At 44.4% G+C, this 17,220-nt stretch overlaps 1 protein-coding gene across 4 annotated transcripts in view; it reads right to left on the reverse strand.

The window, feature by feature from the left end:
- PTDSS1 (phosphatidylserine synthase 1) overlaps window positions 1-17,220 on the reverse strand; it is a 64,896-nt gene that overhangs the window by 32,995 nt on the left and 14,681 nt on the right. For 3 of the 4 annotated variants that reach the window (XM_047088869.1, XM_047088870.1, XM_047088868.1), the window contains exons 3-5: window positions 9,059-9,103; window positions 5,916-6,040; window positions 1,435-1,593 (exon numbers count right to left, since the gene is read on the reverse strand). In XM_047088869.1, coding sequence (XP_046944825.1) covers window positions 1,435-1,593; window positions 5,916-6,040; window positions 9,059-9,103 — 329 coding nt within the window. The remainder of the gene's footprint in view (window positions 1-1,434; window positions 1,594-5,915; window positions 6,041-9,058; window positions 9,104-17,220) is intronic. The other variant, XM_047088871.1, reaches the window with a different exon arrangement.

A 17,220-nucleotide genomic window follows, 5' to 3' on the forward strand; every position in this document is an offset into this window, starting at 1 on the left:
TTCACACAAGAGAGGACAGAAGGGTAGATGCGAGCAGAGCAGGGTCGTGAAAGACTTAGACGGAGCAGAGGTGCTTGCAAGAGTCTAGAGGACACAGAGGAACAGAGAAGGAAGGCCCAGAGGCCATCTGCAGTATGAGGGGAGAGAAGCAGGCAGGCTGAGAAAAGCCCAGGGCCTTGCACAGGGTCACACGGCAGTACAGTCAGGAAGATGCCTGGAACTCGGAGGAACGTGGCATGAGAGCAGGAACGTGGGCTGTGCACCTGGAGTCCAGCACATGTGGAATCCTACTGGCTCACCTAAGGAGGCAAGACTCTAGGCTCTGGTCCCTTCATCTGTCCACTGGGAATATGTTTATGGGGAGGATTTAGGAGACAATACATGTACAGTGTTGGGTACCGCTGTGGGTTGAATCGTGTCCCCTCAAAATCCTCCTGCTGAACCCCTAACATCCAGTTCCTCATGACATGAACTTATTTGGAAAGAGAGTTGTTGCAGATGTAATTAGTAAAGATGAGGTCATCCTGGAATAGGGTGGGCCTCTAATCCAGTGTGACTGGTGTCCTTATAAAAAGAACACCACATGAATGCACACAAGGAGAACCCGGCTCGAAGACGAAGGCAGAAATCGGGGTGATGCATCTACAAGCCAAGAAACACCAATGATGGCCAGCAACCCATAAGAAGCTAAGAGACGCCTACGCCAGATTCTCCCTCGCAGCCCTCAAAGGGCACCAATCAACATCTTGAACTCAGACTTCTGGCCTCCTGGGCTATGAGAGGCACATTAACGGAAGCTAGATCTGGCTGGCATGGTTCCCTAAGTTGGGGTCGAGACAATAGTTGGCATCAAGAAATATACTGCACACATGGCCAAATTTTGTTCCCTGGGACTGAGGAAGAATGGTATCATAACTGAACAATAAATAAGTTCCCCCCAAATCATTTTCCTAATAGTTTTAAAAGACTATATCTCTTTCATTCATGAAATGAGACAAACTTGACTCCTGAGACAACAGAGCTATATCAGGAATCCATTTTTCACCTACAAAATATCCTGGGTGCCCTTGTAATTCATAAACACAATTCTATTTGTCCAAAACCAGAAACTAACTAGTGGGTAACCCACCTATTTACCCCTAAGCAGATGTCCTCATTACTATGTACCTGTCTCAGTCTCACTGAGGATTTTATTATCATTCTTTTTTGCTTCATTTCATTGGTTTCTCTTTAAGACTTGTGAGACAAGAGACACATTTTAAGTTAATAAGGAATCACACCCCACCCCCAACTGCCACAAAGGCATCAAATATTTCTAGGGGATGGTTTAAACATAGTTTGTACCACAGGGGCTGGAGAATGGATTAACTGACTATTAATGGACACACAACCTTCCTCCTACATGTAAACTATCTGATCGCTACCCCTTCTTACCTCAGTTAGCTCCCAGGTAATACTGATGGTCCAGCAGAGGCCATAACTACGGATCAACAAGGCCTTCATAGCCCAGCCCCAGAAATGTCCAAATGCAAATATATCAAAATGGCTGATAATCCTCTCCCAGGTGATAACATGGCAGTTCACAGCATATTCCTATTCAAAGTAAATAAGGAAGTAATTAATGGATAGTCTCAAAATCAACCTACTTCTAGGATGCTGACAACAAATGAAAAGAACTGATACGACCTTGATATGACAACTGACACCTGTCCTGCCCGCCTGCCCCTGAAAGTTTTAATAACTGAAGATCCTTTAGGAAAAACATACAAATATTAAAGCTGGTGACTCAGAATTGCTTTGCTCTGAATTGCAAAAGTTCGATTAAAATAGGAAGCAGGACGCCTGGGTGGCTCAGTTGGTTAAGCATCCCACTTCGGCTCAGGTCATGATCTCGTTTGTGAGTTCGATCCAGCCCCACATCGGGCTCTGTGCTGACAGCTAGGAGCCTGGAGCCTGCTTCAGACTCTGTGTCTCCCTCTCTCTCTCTGCCCCTCCCCCACCCGTGCTCTGTCTCTCTCTCTCTCTCAAAAATAAAAAATTTTTTTAACGGGAAGCAAAATAATTTTACACAAGTTGAGCATGTCTTAAAGAAGTGGAATCACACAGCTCAGGTCACCTGACCACAGGACAACTATGTTAAAGCCAGCGATAAAAACATAAATAGAATCTCAATTAACAAAAAAATAAGTAGAATCCCAATAGGTTTGAAAATTTGAAAACACATCTAAATATCATGGTGTAAAAAAGGAATCACAACGGAAATGTAAACTATATTCAGTATTAATGGTAATGAAAACACTATGTGTCAGAACGATGGGATGAAGGTAAGTAGAATTTACAGAAGATCCAAAGCCAGAAAAATTTGTTAGCAGAGGGGAAAAGCTGAAGCATCCAATTTCAGAAATTAGAAGGAAACGGAATCAACCTCCCATCCCAAAGTTAACATTTTCAGATGCTACGTAATTTAAGTATTTAAAAATTACAAAGCTTTGGAGACTTTTGGTTTTGTTTCTACTATCTTTTTGTTTTTATTAGGACATATGAGTTTGCCTTTTTTAAAATTTATTTATTTACTTTTGAGAGAGGCAGAGCATGAGTGGGGGAAGGGGAGAGAGAGAGGGAGACATGGAATCCAAAACAGGCTCCAGGCTCCGAGCTGTCAGCACAGAGCCCAACATAGGGCTCAAACTCCCTAACAGTGAGATCATGACCTGAGCTGAAGCTGGGCACTTAACCGACTGAGCCACCCAGGTGCCCCTAACTGGCACATTTTAAAGATATTTTAAGTCAACATCCTTCTGTTTCTGTATATATTAGTAAAGTGGTTATCATATGACAATATAAGATTTCTCAGGAATTTCTACATTTGAATTCTTCCTTCCCAAAAGTAATCTGATAGGATGAAATAAGATTCAGAAAATAGCCACCTATTAGCAGCCAGCTGAAGAAATTCCTGGAACAAGGTATTAATATTTTCAAATTCTAGAAATGATGCCTCCTAAGGGAGCAAAAGAGCAATTTGATTCTCCTCTATCTCTTCCAAACCCCACCACATCAGATTTCTCAAGCCTTTCTCAGATCTATTCAGTGCATTTCAATTTGCAAAGCTGATTTTTATTATTTATTTATTTATTTATTTTTTATTTTTTTTAAATGTTTATTTATTTTTGAGACAGAGAGAGACAGAGCATGAACGGGGGAGGGTCAGAGAGAGAGGGAGACACAGAATCCGAAACAGGCTCCAGGCTCTGAGCTGTCAGCACAGAGCCCGACGCGGGGCTCGAACTCACAAACCACGAGATCATGACCTGAGCCGAAGTCGACTGCTTAACCGACGGAGCCACCCAGGCGCCCCTGCAAAGCTGATTTTTTAAAAAAAAACTGCATTTTGGGGCACCTGGGTGGCTCCGTCGGTTAAGTGTCTGACTCTTGGTTTCAGCTCAGGTTATGATCTCACGGTTTCAGGAGTTTGAGCCCCAACTTGGGCTCTCTGCTGTCAGTGCAGAGCCTGCTTCGAATCCTCTCTCTACCCCTCTCCCCCCAAAATAAATAAGTAAACATTTTAAAACATTGCATTTTTCCAGAAACAATTGTGATGTGATATTACAATGTATAAGTGGGAAATCTGGAGAAAACAGGGAAAGATTCAATAGGGAGAAGTCAAAACAAGACTTAAAAAACAACAACACCAACCAACTGCAGTAAGATGAAAATTCTCATCCTGATTCTGGAACAACATGTGCCTGTCACAGGAATCACAGACTGGCGGAGAGAAATACCCTGGAGCCGGAGCAGGTCCCGGTTGGGTTAAGGAGAGCTGCAAAGCCCCGTCAACCCCAAATTCCTCCACCACCCCCTCCTCTTATTTACCCTGGACACACTGCATAGGGTGAGGTAAGAGAGGGCCAAGTTCTGTTTCCAGAAGGCTACTCTTCAAGTGATCATGGGTTAAAGATGACTTTGGAGGCCTTTTTACTCTCCGTGAGGATATTTTTGTGCTTCAACAGATGGAAAGTCACTTTGAAAATCATAAAGAGCCAAATGTAACTATTAGCATTATAGTTACTGGTTTTTTTCTTAAGATTTTTTTATTTGTAAGTAATCTCTACACGCAATGTGGGGCTTGAACTCACAACCCCAAGACCAAGAGTCCCACGCTCCACCGACTGAGCCAGCCAGGCGCCCCTAGCATTGTAATTATTAATGAGCAGATTTGCCAATGATCACATCAGGAAGACCTCGAGGTCCTGGTTGTGGGAGGGATGCAGGACATGATGCTTAAGGGCTGCCAGGGAGCCAGATGCAGCACAACCCTGGGAAGCAGGGGGAAGAGGCATTAAATGAGGACATCCCGGAGCCAGGGAGTCCAGAAAGGGAAGGTGTGTGCACACGAGTAAATGGTAGGTAAAGATAGACTGTGCCCACCTCCCAACTGCTCGCAGGGCTGATCTTGGTGGCTCCATCCTCTCCCCCGATTGCCTAACGCTTCACCAAATACCAAGTCTTATCCATTTTGCAGGTCAGTTTACTTTGTGATATAACCAATCTTGCTCAGAAACCCAAGAAAATTCTCAGGGGAAAATATCGTATCTGGAATACGTTCCTCCCAATCTCTGTTTCATGAGGCTCCAGTGAGTGTCAAAGCACTGTCATTATTATAACTACATACTTAAGGCATAGAGCAAAGGAAAAGTATAGGTTCTGAAGTCAGAGAGATCTTACCAGCTTCTGCTTTCAATGAGATATTTATCCTGTTTAAGTTTCCATTTCCTCCTTGATAAAATGGGGATATTAATGCCTAGCATGCATGTGGGAGGCTTACCTAGATTATATGTTAAATGTCTGGCAGAATAGACAGCCCATAGTTGGTAACTGCCACCACCCTCTCCATCAGCAGAAGCTTGAAGTCACCCATGCCATTCTCTTCCATAAACTAAGAAACCCCCCAAACATACTTTTCTTCCTGAGACTTTTAAATAATTTTTGGCATTCTTACTTCTGCCTTTAGCATGTCCTTTATAAGAATTAAAGAGAAAATCCTAATACACCATTCGAGAAGGGTCTGACCTATCTTAACTCCAATAGAATGATCACTTCTTGGACCGTTTATTAAGTCCATTTGTCTTGTTTCTTAAACAAGGACCCGCCTATAGCCCAAATGCCTGCTCTCCTTTTCTGAGCATCACTAGGTTTTTCCTTCAGTCTACAAAATGTTATGTATTATTTAAAAATAAATTAATAAAAATTTTCAAAAAAGGAATGGCCTTGGAGCATAAAACGGTCTCTTCACTAAAAGCCAAAATACAGAGTAGCTTTTGCCAAGAATAAAATTATTTTTGTGGGTTTAAAAAAAATAATGACCGAAATGGCCTAGATCATTACAATTGGCCCCTTCATGGCGAGCAGGTGGGAAGTTCATGGCGTCAGGGCCAGAGCGGGGAGCAGAGTTGCTGAGGGTGAGTGACACTGATAAGAGCAGCCACCACCACCATCACTGAGGACCTGGTGTGTGCAAGGCACCATGCTGGGCCTCATAGATAGTGCTACTTTGTTGAGTTCACAATAAAATCCCCAAATAAGTACTATTATTTCACTTCACAAAGAAATGATCAGGCTAGCAAGTACATTGCCCCAAATCCTACAGCTAACAAGTGACAGGGGCAGAATTCACACCCAAGGCTGTCTGACGATAACAGTCACACTCTTCCTACCATCCCCCTTTGCTCCAAGAGAAGATACCATTTCCCTGGACTGTTATCACTCGTGGAAACCACATGCTTCACCTTCCCAGAGGCCTGGCTTTTAGATATCTACACAGGAGATATGGAGAAGGAACAACTTAGAACGTGAAGTTAACTATCTCCTATACCCAACAGTCTACCAATTTCTCTAAGAGAGGACTGGCAAGTACCTACCATGACATCTGCTTCCCTCGTGGCGTACCGGAGATTTGGATCTAGCCAGTACATTAGGGATTTAACCTGATCAAAGTTCAGGAAGAGGAGGAATACCAGGAACAGGAAGTAGAGCACACTGAGTCCTAAGGGAAACAAAAATATTCTTATGTTTAGGAAAGATCTGGGGGTCAGATGCATGACACACATTAGACTCAAGTCACTTATGGCCAAAGCAGACAGTGAAATTGTGACGTAGCGTCTGGAGATCCTCACTACAATCCAGTATTTCCTTTGATGAGTGAGTCTGATACACAGTCTTAATTCAGGCTGAGAGGCTCGGTAATATTCTCAGAAAATGATGCTCAGGTTGAGTCTTGAAGGACCAAGGACCGGCAATATTCAGGCAGAGAAAAGGCATCCAGGCAGGCCCACGGAAGGAGAACCATTCAGGGGCCAGCCTGTGGTTGGGGTGCTGGCAAACACGAGAGAGCAAGGTGGCACTGAAGTAAGGGGGCTTGGCGGCCGCGGCAAGGATTTCAGATTCTACCTTCAGTGAAACTAGGAACACATGACAGGTTTTACATGGGGGCAAGAAGTTGATCTGGGTAACGTTTTACAAGGTGGCCTCTGGCTGCTGTGTGCAGAGTGCATGGAGGTGGGCAAGGCTGGGTGTGGACAGCCCAGCCAAGGGGCAACATCAGTAGAGACAAGTGGGATGTGCCAAGAGGTGGCCTGTGGCCACACATCCACAGTTTAGACCCCATGTGGGCCCTTCTGGGGTTCCCGTCACATCATATCATAACTGGTACCCTAATAACCGCCCCATATTACAATAACCTACTTTTAAAACAGCAAGAGCCTTTTAGAAAGATCTGAAAAACCCCACCAGTGGCTTTATCACTTCTTTCTCCTGAACCTGTTGGAACTGAAACATTTGTGTAGGACACCCAGACACGGTGATACAAACGACCTTGGATCATGTGAACTTGGCTCAGCGCTAATCTCCAATGAGCTGTTCCAGAGGAGACAGTGTCCAGGGCTGGAATGAAGTACCCTGGAACATCTACTCACCAGGTCCTCTGACAGGGCCTCTCTCAACCCTCAGGGAGTTCAGGGGACTTGAGCAGAGCATGGCTGACCTGGTTGCACATCCCAGGGCCCCAGGGGCACACCCGTTAGGCATGTTAGTATGAGGATCTCCTCAGGTTTATCACCAGCTGTTTTTAAAATTGTTCACCTCAAATGCCCCCCACTATACCCTTTTGTAATAATCCTTCAAAACAATTATTCTAAGACAGAAAAAAACCACCTGGGTAGAGCAGGGCTTCTTAAACTGGAATTCATGGTTGAGCTTCAAGGTCCATGAAGCCCCAGATGTAGTGTGTGTGTGTGTGTGTGTGTGTGTGTGTGTGTGCGCGCGCGCGCACACACACACACACACACGCTGGGAAAGGGTCTATAGTCCTCATCAGATTATCAAAGGGCTCCATGATCCCAAAAAGATCTCAGGTAAGAATTACACTGCTAATTACCTATAATGGATCATTTGAAGTAGAAAAAATTCAAATGTAACCAGCCAGCTGAAAACTTATAATTTCAAACAGCAATATTAAGCTGATGAGATGTAAATATGATGCAACCAGAATAATCTATTTAAAAATGTAAATGGGGGCACCTGGGTGGCTCAGTCGGTTAAGCGTCTGACTTGGGCTCAGGCCATGATCTCACAGTTCGTGGGTTCGAGCCCCACATCGGGCTGTGCTGACAGCTTAGAGCCTGGAGCCTGTTTTGGATTCTGTCTCCCTCTCTCTCTGCCCCTCCCCTGCTTGCATTCTGTCTGTCTGTCTGTCTCTCTCTCTCTCTCTCAAAAATAAATAAACATTTTTTAATGTAAATGGTCACTTTTCTGCAAAAAATCCTCTTAGAACTTCCCACTGCCCTTCCTATCTGCACTGTTTACTGGCCCACGAGCCCTGCAGGATTCCATCCATGCCCAGCTCTGGCCTCTTACTGCAGCCCTAGGGTCTGCTCTGCTCCGGCCACAGTGCCCTGGAACACACCATACTTTTTCTGGCTGGGGACCATTTCAGTAGCCTTTCCCTTGGCCGGGCTTCCCCTGACCTCAATCCTTGCATGCTAGATCCTTCTTGGCATTCAGGTTTCCACTAAGCATCCTTCCTTCAAGGCCTCCTTGCACATTCAAGTGAAACCAGCCACTGAGTCATCGTCACCTCACATGGTTTTAATTAACTTCCTAACACTTAGTGGCATCTGATATTTTTTGGTTGTTGATTTGTTTAATAGTTTGCGACAGCTGTCCTCCCTCCTTGTGACAGGAAGGGCCGCTCCTGAGGGGAGTCCCCTGTCTGTGTGGCCCTCCCCTTCAGCCTCAGGACCACAGCATCCCTGCCACACAGAATAAACACCTACTGTGGTTATGAATAACGCCCCGCTCCACACACAGAGTTACTTATGATGTCTGAAAGTTCAAAGAAAAATAGGTGACCTTGAGCAAAATATCCATTTTTGGGGTCCTTTTTGTAAAACTACATTTTCTGAACCTAAAATAATTTATTTTATGTCTTATTTAGGCAGGACGAAGCCAACAGCCAACATTTGAAAGACGTGTTTTAAGTCCATTTAGGGGATCTATTTGTGGACTAGAAATCAAGTAAAAATAAGACACCCAATATTTACAGATGTTTATCACTAATCCTCATTTCAAATCAGGACTCTCTGTCTAGAACTTCTCCCTCTCTAGGATCTTTCCCGTTTTCAGTACCTCCTGGCTGCTGACAGGACAAATGGGCTCACAGCACACACCGGAGCTTGTACCAGCCAAGAGCAACGTAAAGGTGCATAAAGAAAAACAAGCCGCGTCCCCTTATGTCAGACCTGTGCACAGTAAGACACGACAGCATGCGCGGGGGGGGGGAGGGGGGGAGGAGATCTGAGACAGTTCACACGTATGAGAATCTGAAATTACCAACGGCACATCTGCTTCGTGGCAAGGAATTTTCATAAAAATTTATATTAAGAACACCAAAAAGTAAAAGGTCATAAAGTTCTACTGTACAGCAGTAAGTAAAACTGCTATAATGATACACAGAAAAAGGATTTTAAGTAGGATATATCTCTAAATCTACCAATGGGTAACTCACCGAAAACCATTCGCCACAAGGCTGGATGAGGTCGAGTAAATGGACCTGTAGATGGAAAAACATTGGGTTAGAGCGAACTGGTTTTAAACAAAAACTAAAAGCAAAGTGCTCTCTACAGAGATTTAAAAAAAAAAAAAAAGGCTCTCTACTGTTAATTTTTTTTTTCCACATAAATACTTTTAGGTTGAAGTCTAGGTTGAAATGTTTTTATTCGCATTGTAGCAACTGTCACTACAACTGTTAACAGGTACCAGTCTCCACAACAGAGGTTTCTGTTTTTAAAGCTTTGTCTTTAGAACTCAGACCATAATTTCCCACGGAAACAACGTTACCACAGTGAGCAGGTTACCAGGATGCCCTGTAAGGGTTTGGAAAATACTACAGTTTCACAAGCGAAATCTCCTGCGTGCCCGTGTGTGTAGCCTGACACAGGGCAGGGGGTAGGTTCTGAAAATTAAACAGGAGAAACACTGCTTTGAAAACAAGTGAGGTGGGGTGGGGTTTGAAATGGAAAACAAACCCTTGGAGCACTGGAACACACTAGTGCAGTGGCTTCTGATCATGAGCCATGGTAACAAAATACTTGGGACACGGCAACCCAGTTCAGACACACAGATGCAACTCTGGCACCACGAAAACAAGTTTTACAGGATGAAACTTACTCTTACTATAAGTGACACACCAATACTTTCTCTTCTACTTTATTCCTTCAATGAAAAGAAAAGAAAAGAAAAGAAAAGAAAAGAAAAGAAAAGAAAAGAAAAGAAAAGAAAAAAGAAAAGAAAAGAAAAGGAGAAGCAAGCAAGTTGGGCCTTGATCCACTAAACTGAATTACCATCCACTGAAAGGTTACATAGTTCGCAAATGCTGAAAACACTGCTCTCATGGGCACCTGACCTACTTGGGGCTGCCCACCCCGTTGGAACGGCCTTCCTACAGACTCTGGGCACACTTCCAATGTTATGAATCCCACATCTCCCAGGGAGATGCCAGAACTCGCTGCCCTGCCCTCTTCATAACTGGGGCTTAGTTTTTCAGTTGCCCCTGAGCCAGACTTGATTTCAGGAGCTGGTGATACAGATGTTAAGTACGCTGAGCTCTCTCCCCAACCTGTCCCTCTGCCGGGGCTGGCATGGACACTCATGATGGTGGCAAATCACGGCAGAGTGCACACTGGGGTTTCCTCATGAGACCAGCTCTGGGTGATGTGCCAGTTTCTAGGAGCTTAGCCTGGGACCCAGCCTCCTAGCCCTCCCAGGAATCCTCCAGCCAACATCCTAGAAGTCTTTTTAATCAGCAGTCAGCTTCTGTTGCTGGCAACCTGGAATCCTGTCTGAAGGAAACATGACATTGTAATTTTTATTCTGGAACTCATCCTGAATTATCCACCTCATTTTTAAAAGATGGCTTTGAAACATATTGTAACTGCTTTCTTTTGATGGATCAAGTTCATGTTAGGAAAAGCAGTGAGTTACAAGGATCCCCTACCATCCAAATCTAGTCAGTTCTGGAGCTTACACAGTGGCAGCTCAGAAGGTGAGTTAGGTTCGTGCAGGACCCTTCTGTATCCAGAAATATGATGTCTGAGTTTCAGATGGCAAGTAGTGAGGGCTCAGAGTGAGGGATTTAAATAAGATGTCTCAAAATCTGATCCATTTCTGAGTTCTTATAGCAAAGGCTCAGACAGCAAGGAACACCTGCATTCTTTTTAATTGGCCACTTTCTTCTCAGAAAGGCACAGTGAGGCACAGAAACCAGGATCCCTTTCCAGGTAACTTAACATGGCTACCCTTCTTCAAGTCACTGGAAAACTGATGGCTAAAATGGTCATCATTTAAGTAATTTTCTCTTCCAAATTCTCTTCTTCACTGCTGTTAGGTGACAGCTCAACTTGTCACCATGAATGACTTTTGTATTATGGTGGCTGTCTGCTTTGCAAGTATTACTTCATCCAAACCACTGAATTAACCTTTTAGACATAACATGGGATCCCAGCTTTCTCTACAGTTTCCTCTTGCAAGGTGAAAGTCAAAAATGGTATGATTATTTGGCTTGCAAACAGAATTCCATGCCCAATCAACACTCAAAATCATAAAAGAAGGGTTACTCTCAAGAGCATTCATAATAGTACTTTGCTGAGCACATAATGGGGAGCAGTTTGGAGGGTAAGAGACCCCCCACCCCACCCTGCCATTGTCTCTCAGTTGTCCCCTCAGTTGACAACTGGCTGATGAGAGTGTATGGTCACTCCCACTTTACAGATGAGGACACTGAGGCATAGGCACTTTCCCAAGGTCACACCGCTCACAGGACTCCACTTTTGGCCTGAGAGCACTTCTGTGCTTTCTGATCAGCTCTGTCAGGCTGGGCCAGCTGAAGAGGACAGAGTGGGGGTGGTGAGTGGGGAGCATTGAAGGTTTGAAGCAGGACTGTCTCAAGGCCAGGAGAGTGAGGGGAGAGAAGCAAGCTAGTGAGTGGTGTTTGGAGGTGCTGCTACGTGGAACTGATAAGCAAGGTCAGGAAACACAAGGTCAGGAAGGACAAGGGACAGGAAGGGGAACTGATGTAAGTTCCCTCATAAGTCCATCCAAGGTCATCTTCAGCCCATGATCACTTGAAGAGTAGTCTTCTGAAAACAGAACTTGGCCCTCTCTTACCTCACCCTATGCAGTGTGTCCAGGGTAAATAAGAGGAGGGGGTGGTGGAGGAATTTGGGGTTGACGGGGCTTTGCAGCTCTCCTTAACCCAACCGGGACCTGCTCCGGCTCCAGGGTATTTCTTTCCACCAGTCTGTGATTCCTGTGACAGGCACATGTTGTTCCAGAATCAGGATGAGAATTTTCATCTTACTGCAGTTGGTTGGTGTTGTTGTTGTTTTTGGGTTTTTTTTTTTTTTTTTTAAGTCTTGTCTTGACTCCTCCCTATTGAATCTTTCCCCATTTTCTCCAGATTTCCCACTTACACATTGTAATATCACATCACAATATTTCCGGAAAAAAATGCTAATTTTTAAAATGGCCTTTCAGTTTTGCAAATCGAAATGCACTGAAGGGATCTGAGAAAGGCTTAAGAAATCTGGTGTGGTAGATTTCAGAAAAGATGTTGCTCTGCCCTCAACCAAGTAGGTGGGGAGTAGTGGTATCTTTTGCCTCCAAAAGGTGAGATGTGGCCCTGGAAAGTAAGGTGACACCTTCAGCAGCTAACTGCAAAACCAAATCCAGGCTTTATTTCAATGATCAAATCTGCCCACTTCTTTCGGAGAAGACAATCTCAATATTTTGATGTCATATTTTAAGAAGTACACTAGGAGCATTACTAAGATTACCAACTTTATCATCAAGGATGTTAATATTGCTGCAAACATTATTTTGCTTTTTTAAAAATGGAGGATGAGGCTGGTGTCTTTCTATATTTTATTATAAACCCTGACACTTATGCTCACCAGATTACTCACATTTGGCTAATCCAGTCAGGTCACCTTTAAAGCCATGCTTCTCACAGTGTTCATCTGCCCAGACATGTTAGCACTGCCTACAGCCTTCCCGCAACGTTCACTTTATCTCTATCTTTTTTCCCGACAGACTGTTTTCTCAGTGGGCATGTACAGGCAGGGTCCCCCGTATTCCTCCGCATGGTCAAGAAGTTAGGGGCGCTCCATATCCTGGTGTGTGTACTGTCTATACTTCATTTCTGATTTGACAAAAGCTGCCTGCAAGAGTTACTCTTCTTGATTATGTGGGAGAAACGGGGAAGGCCTGGCCAGGTCGCGAGGGAAAAAGAAGTGCTGTTTTGTTTTGGACTGTGTTCTTACGGGGTGCATTTAAACATGGCATGGTTGCTTCTCTTTTATCAGTCCCTCCATCTAGAACATGTGAATTTTCAATCAGATATTAGGAGTGAGTTTGATTTCAAAAGAAACAGAAATCAAATGTCTTTGTCATGAGAAGAGCTAGCATTTAAAAGATCCGACCTCAGAAATTAGAAAATTAGAGGGCCGCCCGGGTGGCTCAGTAGGTTGAGCATCCGAATTCGGCTCAGGTCATGATCTCACAGTTCGTGAGTTCGGGCCCCACATCGGGCTCCGTGCTGACAGCTCAGAGCCTGGAGCCTGCTTCCGATTCTGTGTGTCCCTCTCTCTCTGCCCTTCAGACACGTGCTCTGTCTCTCTCTGCCTCTCAAAAATAAAGAAAACTAATAAAAAAATTAAAAAAAAAGAAATTAGAAAATTAGAAATCAGAAAATCACACACACACACACACACACACACAAAAAGAAAATAAAAGAAGATCACAGTTTGACTTGCCAGCAGCCTGTTAGTCCCAGGGAAAAACTAGGTTTAAGGGACCGAACCTCAGGGAAGAATAATTCCTTTAATCAAATTCAGGAGCTGCCTCTCCAAAATCTGTACATCTGTGTCCTTGGGCCTCTTCAACCACATCTTCTCTTCATTACCACTGTTTTTCAGCTTTAATGAGGTATAACTGACAAGGAGTATTACTTGAAAAGTTTAAATTCCTCTAAGAAAAACCTAGAAAAGGTGAATAAAATTATCTTTAAGCAAATTTCAAACCTAAGCATTTTTTAAAGCAGGAGTAGTGGAGCAGGGAACAGAATGGTGGGAGGAGGGGGGGAGAAGACTAGGCTTTTGTTTTAAATTAGGGGACGGGGAACCTTCTGGATCCCCTTCAAACCCCAAGGAGATGTGGTTAACACCATCTTAGCTCAGAGAAGTCGAATGAGGCCAAAGGACAGACAAAAGGATAAACTCGGGAAAATCAAGACATACTAGTATTTCACTCTTCTCAAAATACCTTAAAGAAGTGCTGAATGGCATTCCTCTTGCAGACAAGGAATGGGGAAGACAGGGCTGATTCTGTGAGCTTTCTTCCCAGCAGACTCATGACTTAATCCCACATTTACCTACTGAGAGGCCCCTGTGGGCCAGGAGCTGTGGGTGAGGATAAGGCTTGCCCAGTTTGGGTAGGGTGGCGGTGGGGGTGCAAGGGGGAGAAACAGTTCAAGGAAGCCCTCAGACACTGGAAAAGTACCCCTGAAGGTCACCTGTTGAAAGAAACCTCACAGCCAAACAGGTTTCTAGATTTCACTGCACTGACAGAGTGATACAGTTATAATCACGCTCTAATGATACAGGGGTGGAGTTAAAAGCTCACTTCTACCTGAGTGTCAGTTGCTATAATGAGATGAAAGCAGCATTTAAGAAACTTTTTTTTTTTTTAAGGGAACTGAAAGAGAACAAGAGAGAAGATGGCAGGAAAGCAGCAGCATGAAGTCAATATCAGATCCTCCTTCCCTGGCCTCGCCTCAGGGTCTTTCCCTCCACATCTGTTCCCAGGCCTGAAGGAAGGAACTCGAGAACCCACCCCAGCCACTCACCCTGTTGACGCCAAGTGAAATTCTGTTTTGAGTGTCCATGCCTCTCCCAGATAACTCAGTGGTAAAGTCTAAGCCGATGGAAGTAATCCTGTTTCCCTTTTATTCCTTTGGTCACTGAAGATCTATCAGTGCCTAACTCCTTTGGACAATATGAATTCCTGTCCTGAGGTCTGCTTGGGGAAGAGGCACAGGGCTCAATTCTAGTCAAAGAGAAGTGAGGACTAGTGTGCTGGAGAGTTTCTAGAAAAGGTTTCTTTACTCTTAAAAAGATCTACAGGTGGGGCGCCTGGGTGGCTCAGTCAGTTAAGCGTCCGACTTCAGCTCAGGTCATGATCTCACGGTCCGTGAGTTCGAGCCCCGCGTCGGGCTCTGTGCTGACAGCTCAGAGCCTGGAGCCTGCTTCAGATTCTGTGTCTCCCTCTCTCTCTGACCCTCCCCCGTTGATGCTCTGTCTCTCTCTGTCTCAAAAATAAATAAACATTAAAAAAAATTAAAAAAAAAAAAAGATCTACAGAAGAGGTGCCCTCCTCTTCCTTTGGATGTTGACTGTGACCATATGTTCAGCACTCAACAGCTATCTCAGGATCATTAGCACAGCAGAGAGCAGCACCAACATGACGACAGGGGAGCAGAAGGCAGAGAGCCTGGGTCTTCACATGCCGCCGAGCAGCTGAATTAGTCAACCCTGGAACCACTCTATCTCACAACTTCCAGTAAACATTCTCTTTATTCTTCAAGCTATTTTGAAATGGGCTTCCTATTACTTGGTGGCCCTTGCATCCTGTTATAGAACTCTATGGAGAAAGTCAAGGGCTTTCTTTCTTATTGAGACTCTACAAAAAGAATCACGGGGCCCCCCTTCCTGAAGGAGCTGCCTGATGCTACCACACAGGTAGTACAGATGGACTCACACAAATGAGACATATGGATAGCATCAAACTCAGGCCTGCAGTCAAACATGCAGGGCAGCCTCTGCTAGGTCAAGGATAAATGCATCTGAAGTTGCCAAAACAGAGTCATTCTGGGAATGCCATCCACTGCAGGCACTGCCCCAAAACTGCCTTTCAAGGAGAAGGCTAACGTTGGGCTCTGTTTCTCCCATTCATTTTCATTACTTAATCTAACAATTCGTGCCAAGGGGGAGGAGAACGGAAAATAAGGTGACTGGACTGGAGCAAGAGGGGGCGTGTGCACTCAGCTAAGGAAGCGGTCACCCGGCATCGAGGCTCCCAGGAAGGCCTGAGGTCTAAGTGACCACATAGCCCAGACCACCCTTTCCCAATGGCCTTGTAGTTCCCCCACCATCAACACCAGCACCCCCTAAAGCCAGCCCGCACTTGTTGTTGTTCAACAACAACATTCTTCAATGTGGAAAACTTCTAGTTTCACTAATCTTTTCGGAAGTGTGGATAAGTGGATCTTTAGAAAACAAGGCAGACACGTGTTTGCTATGCACACAGGGCTTCAAGAGAATCCCTCTAAAAACATGCTATACTAGCATCCTAATCCTTCTTACATAGATTAAACTGCCATTGCCCCTTTCTGTATCCATCTAAAATCTTCTCTTTTGGCATGCTCTGCCTACATGTTCTGCAGGCACACACAGACATGGAAGGGGAAGAATAAGGCAGGAAGTGATGAGAAAAAGAAAAAGAAGGAAGGTTCCGATTGATCTGCTAACTCCGGCTGGTCACAGATGACATCTGGGCAACACAGGAACGTGGACACCACCACCTACCAACTTCTGCAGGATCCAAAGCCACTGCCTACAGACCAACTAAGACCCTAAGACCAACTAAGTACAGACCAATTAATACCATAAGACCCTTTTACCTGGGCAAAAGAAAAGCTAGACACTAACAGAGAAGAACATAAAAAAAAGAAGACAAAACCACATAGGAAGACAGAGACAAAAACACATGCCAGTGGATCTAATAGGGAGAAATGACAAGGACAACAGAGACTAAAGGAAAACACAGGAGCCAAGGCCCTACCAGCAAGCTGACATCAAATGGCTGGGTGACCTTTCATGGATGAACACGTTTCAGCTTTCACAGCTGTAAACTGAGCAGGCTGAATGAGATGAGCCTTATGGGTCCTCCCCACAAAGTCCACAAGCCAGGATAAGAAAAGCATAAAACAAACTTCATTTTTATCTTCCCAGAAGGAAAACAATAGCACAGTCCCACAATGAGACTGAGTAGGTGGACGCTGAAGATTAGAGGACTTCATTAGGAACAGAAGAAAAAAAGAGCAGAAATCATATAAAATGTTCCTTGCAATAGACTTAATCCCCTAGTCCTCAGGGCCTTTGGTACCTGAAGAAAACCATCTGCTAATGAAGCCCCAAATTCAGCTCTTGCTGAAGCCTCATTGAAGGGATGGCTATAAAATCATGGTTATTGAGAGACTAATCTTTGAGAATCCTCAGACTTCTAAAATGACACTGGACTCAGAAAAAGTAAGTGTAAAAGAAAGAAAAAAAAAAAAAAAAACAAAGGCAGAAAAGAAACCGTCAAAGCCATGAAGAAGTTACTGTTGAGAACTAAGCAACAATTAGCACCCAGCCAAGAAAAGCTAAAGACTTGAAGAACAGACCTGACACCTTTGATCAGTTCTCTGAGCACCTATCATGCCTTGACTGATATTTAAAAAGTAGGACAGGGAAAGACTAGATAAGAAAGAAATAAGAACAAAGGGTACACAGCAATAATGGTCATGGCACTGACTAATGACGTAGAAGTAAGCAGTGGGCCCTCACGGGACAG

This window comes from Lynx rufus, unplaced genomic scaffold, assembly GCF_022079265.1.
Source record: "Lynx rufus isolate CCGP_SWC_20201006 ecotype Redwood Valley unplaced genomic scaffold, mLynRuf1.p SCAF_26, whole genome shotgun sequence".
NCBI classification, from domain to species: Eukaryota; Metazoa; Chordata; class Mammalia; order Carnivora; family Felidae; genus Lynx; species Lynx rufus.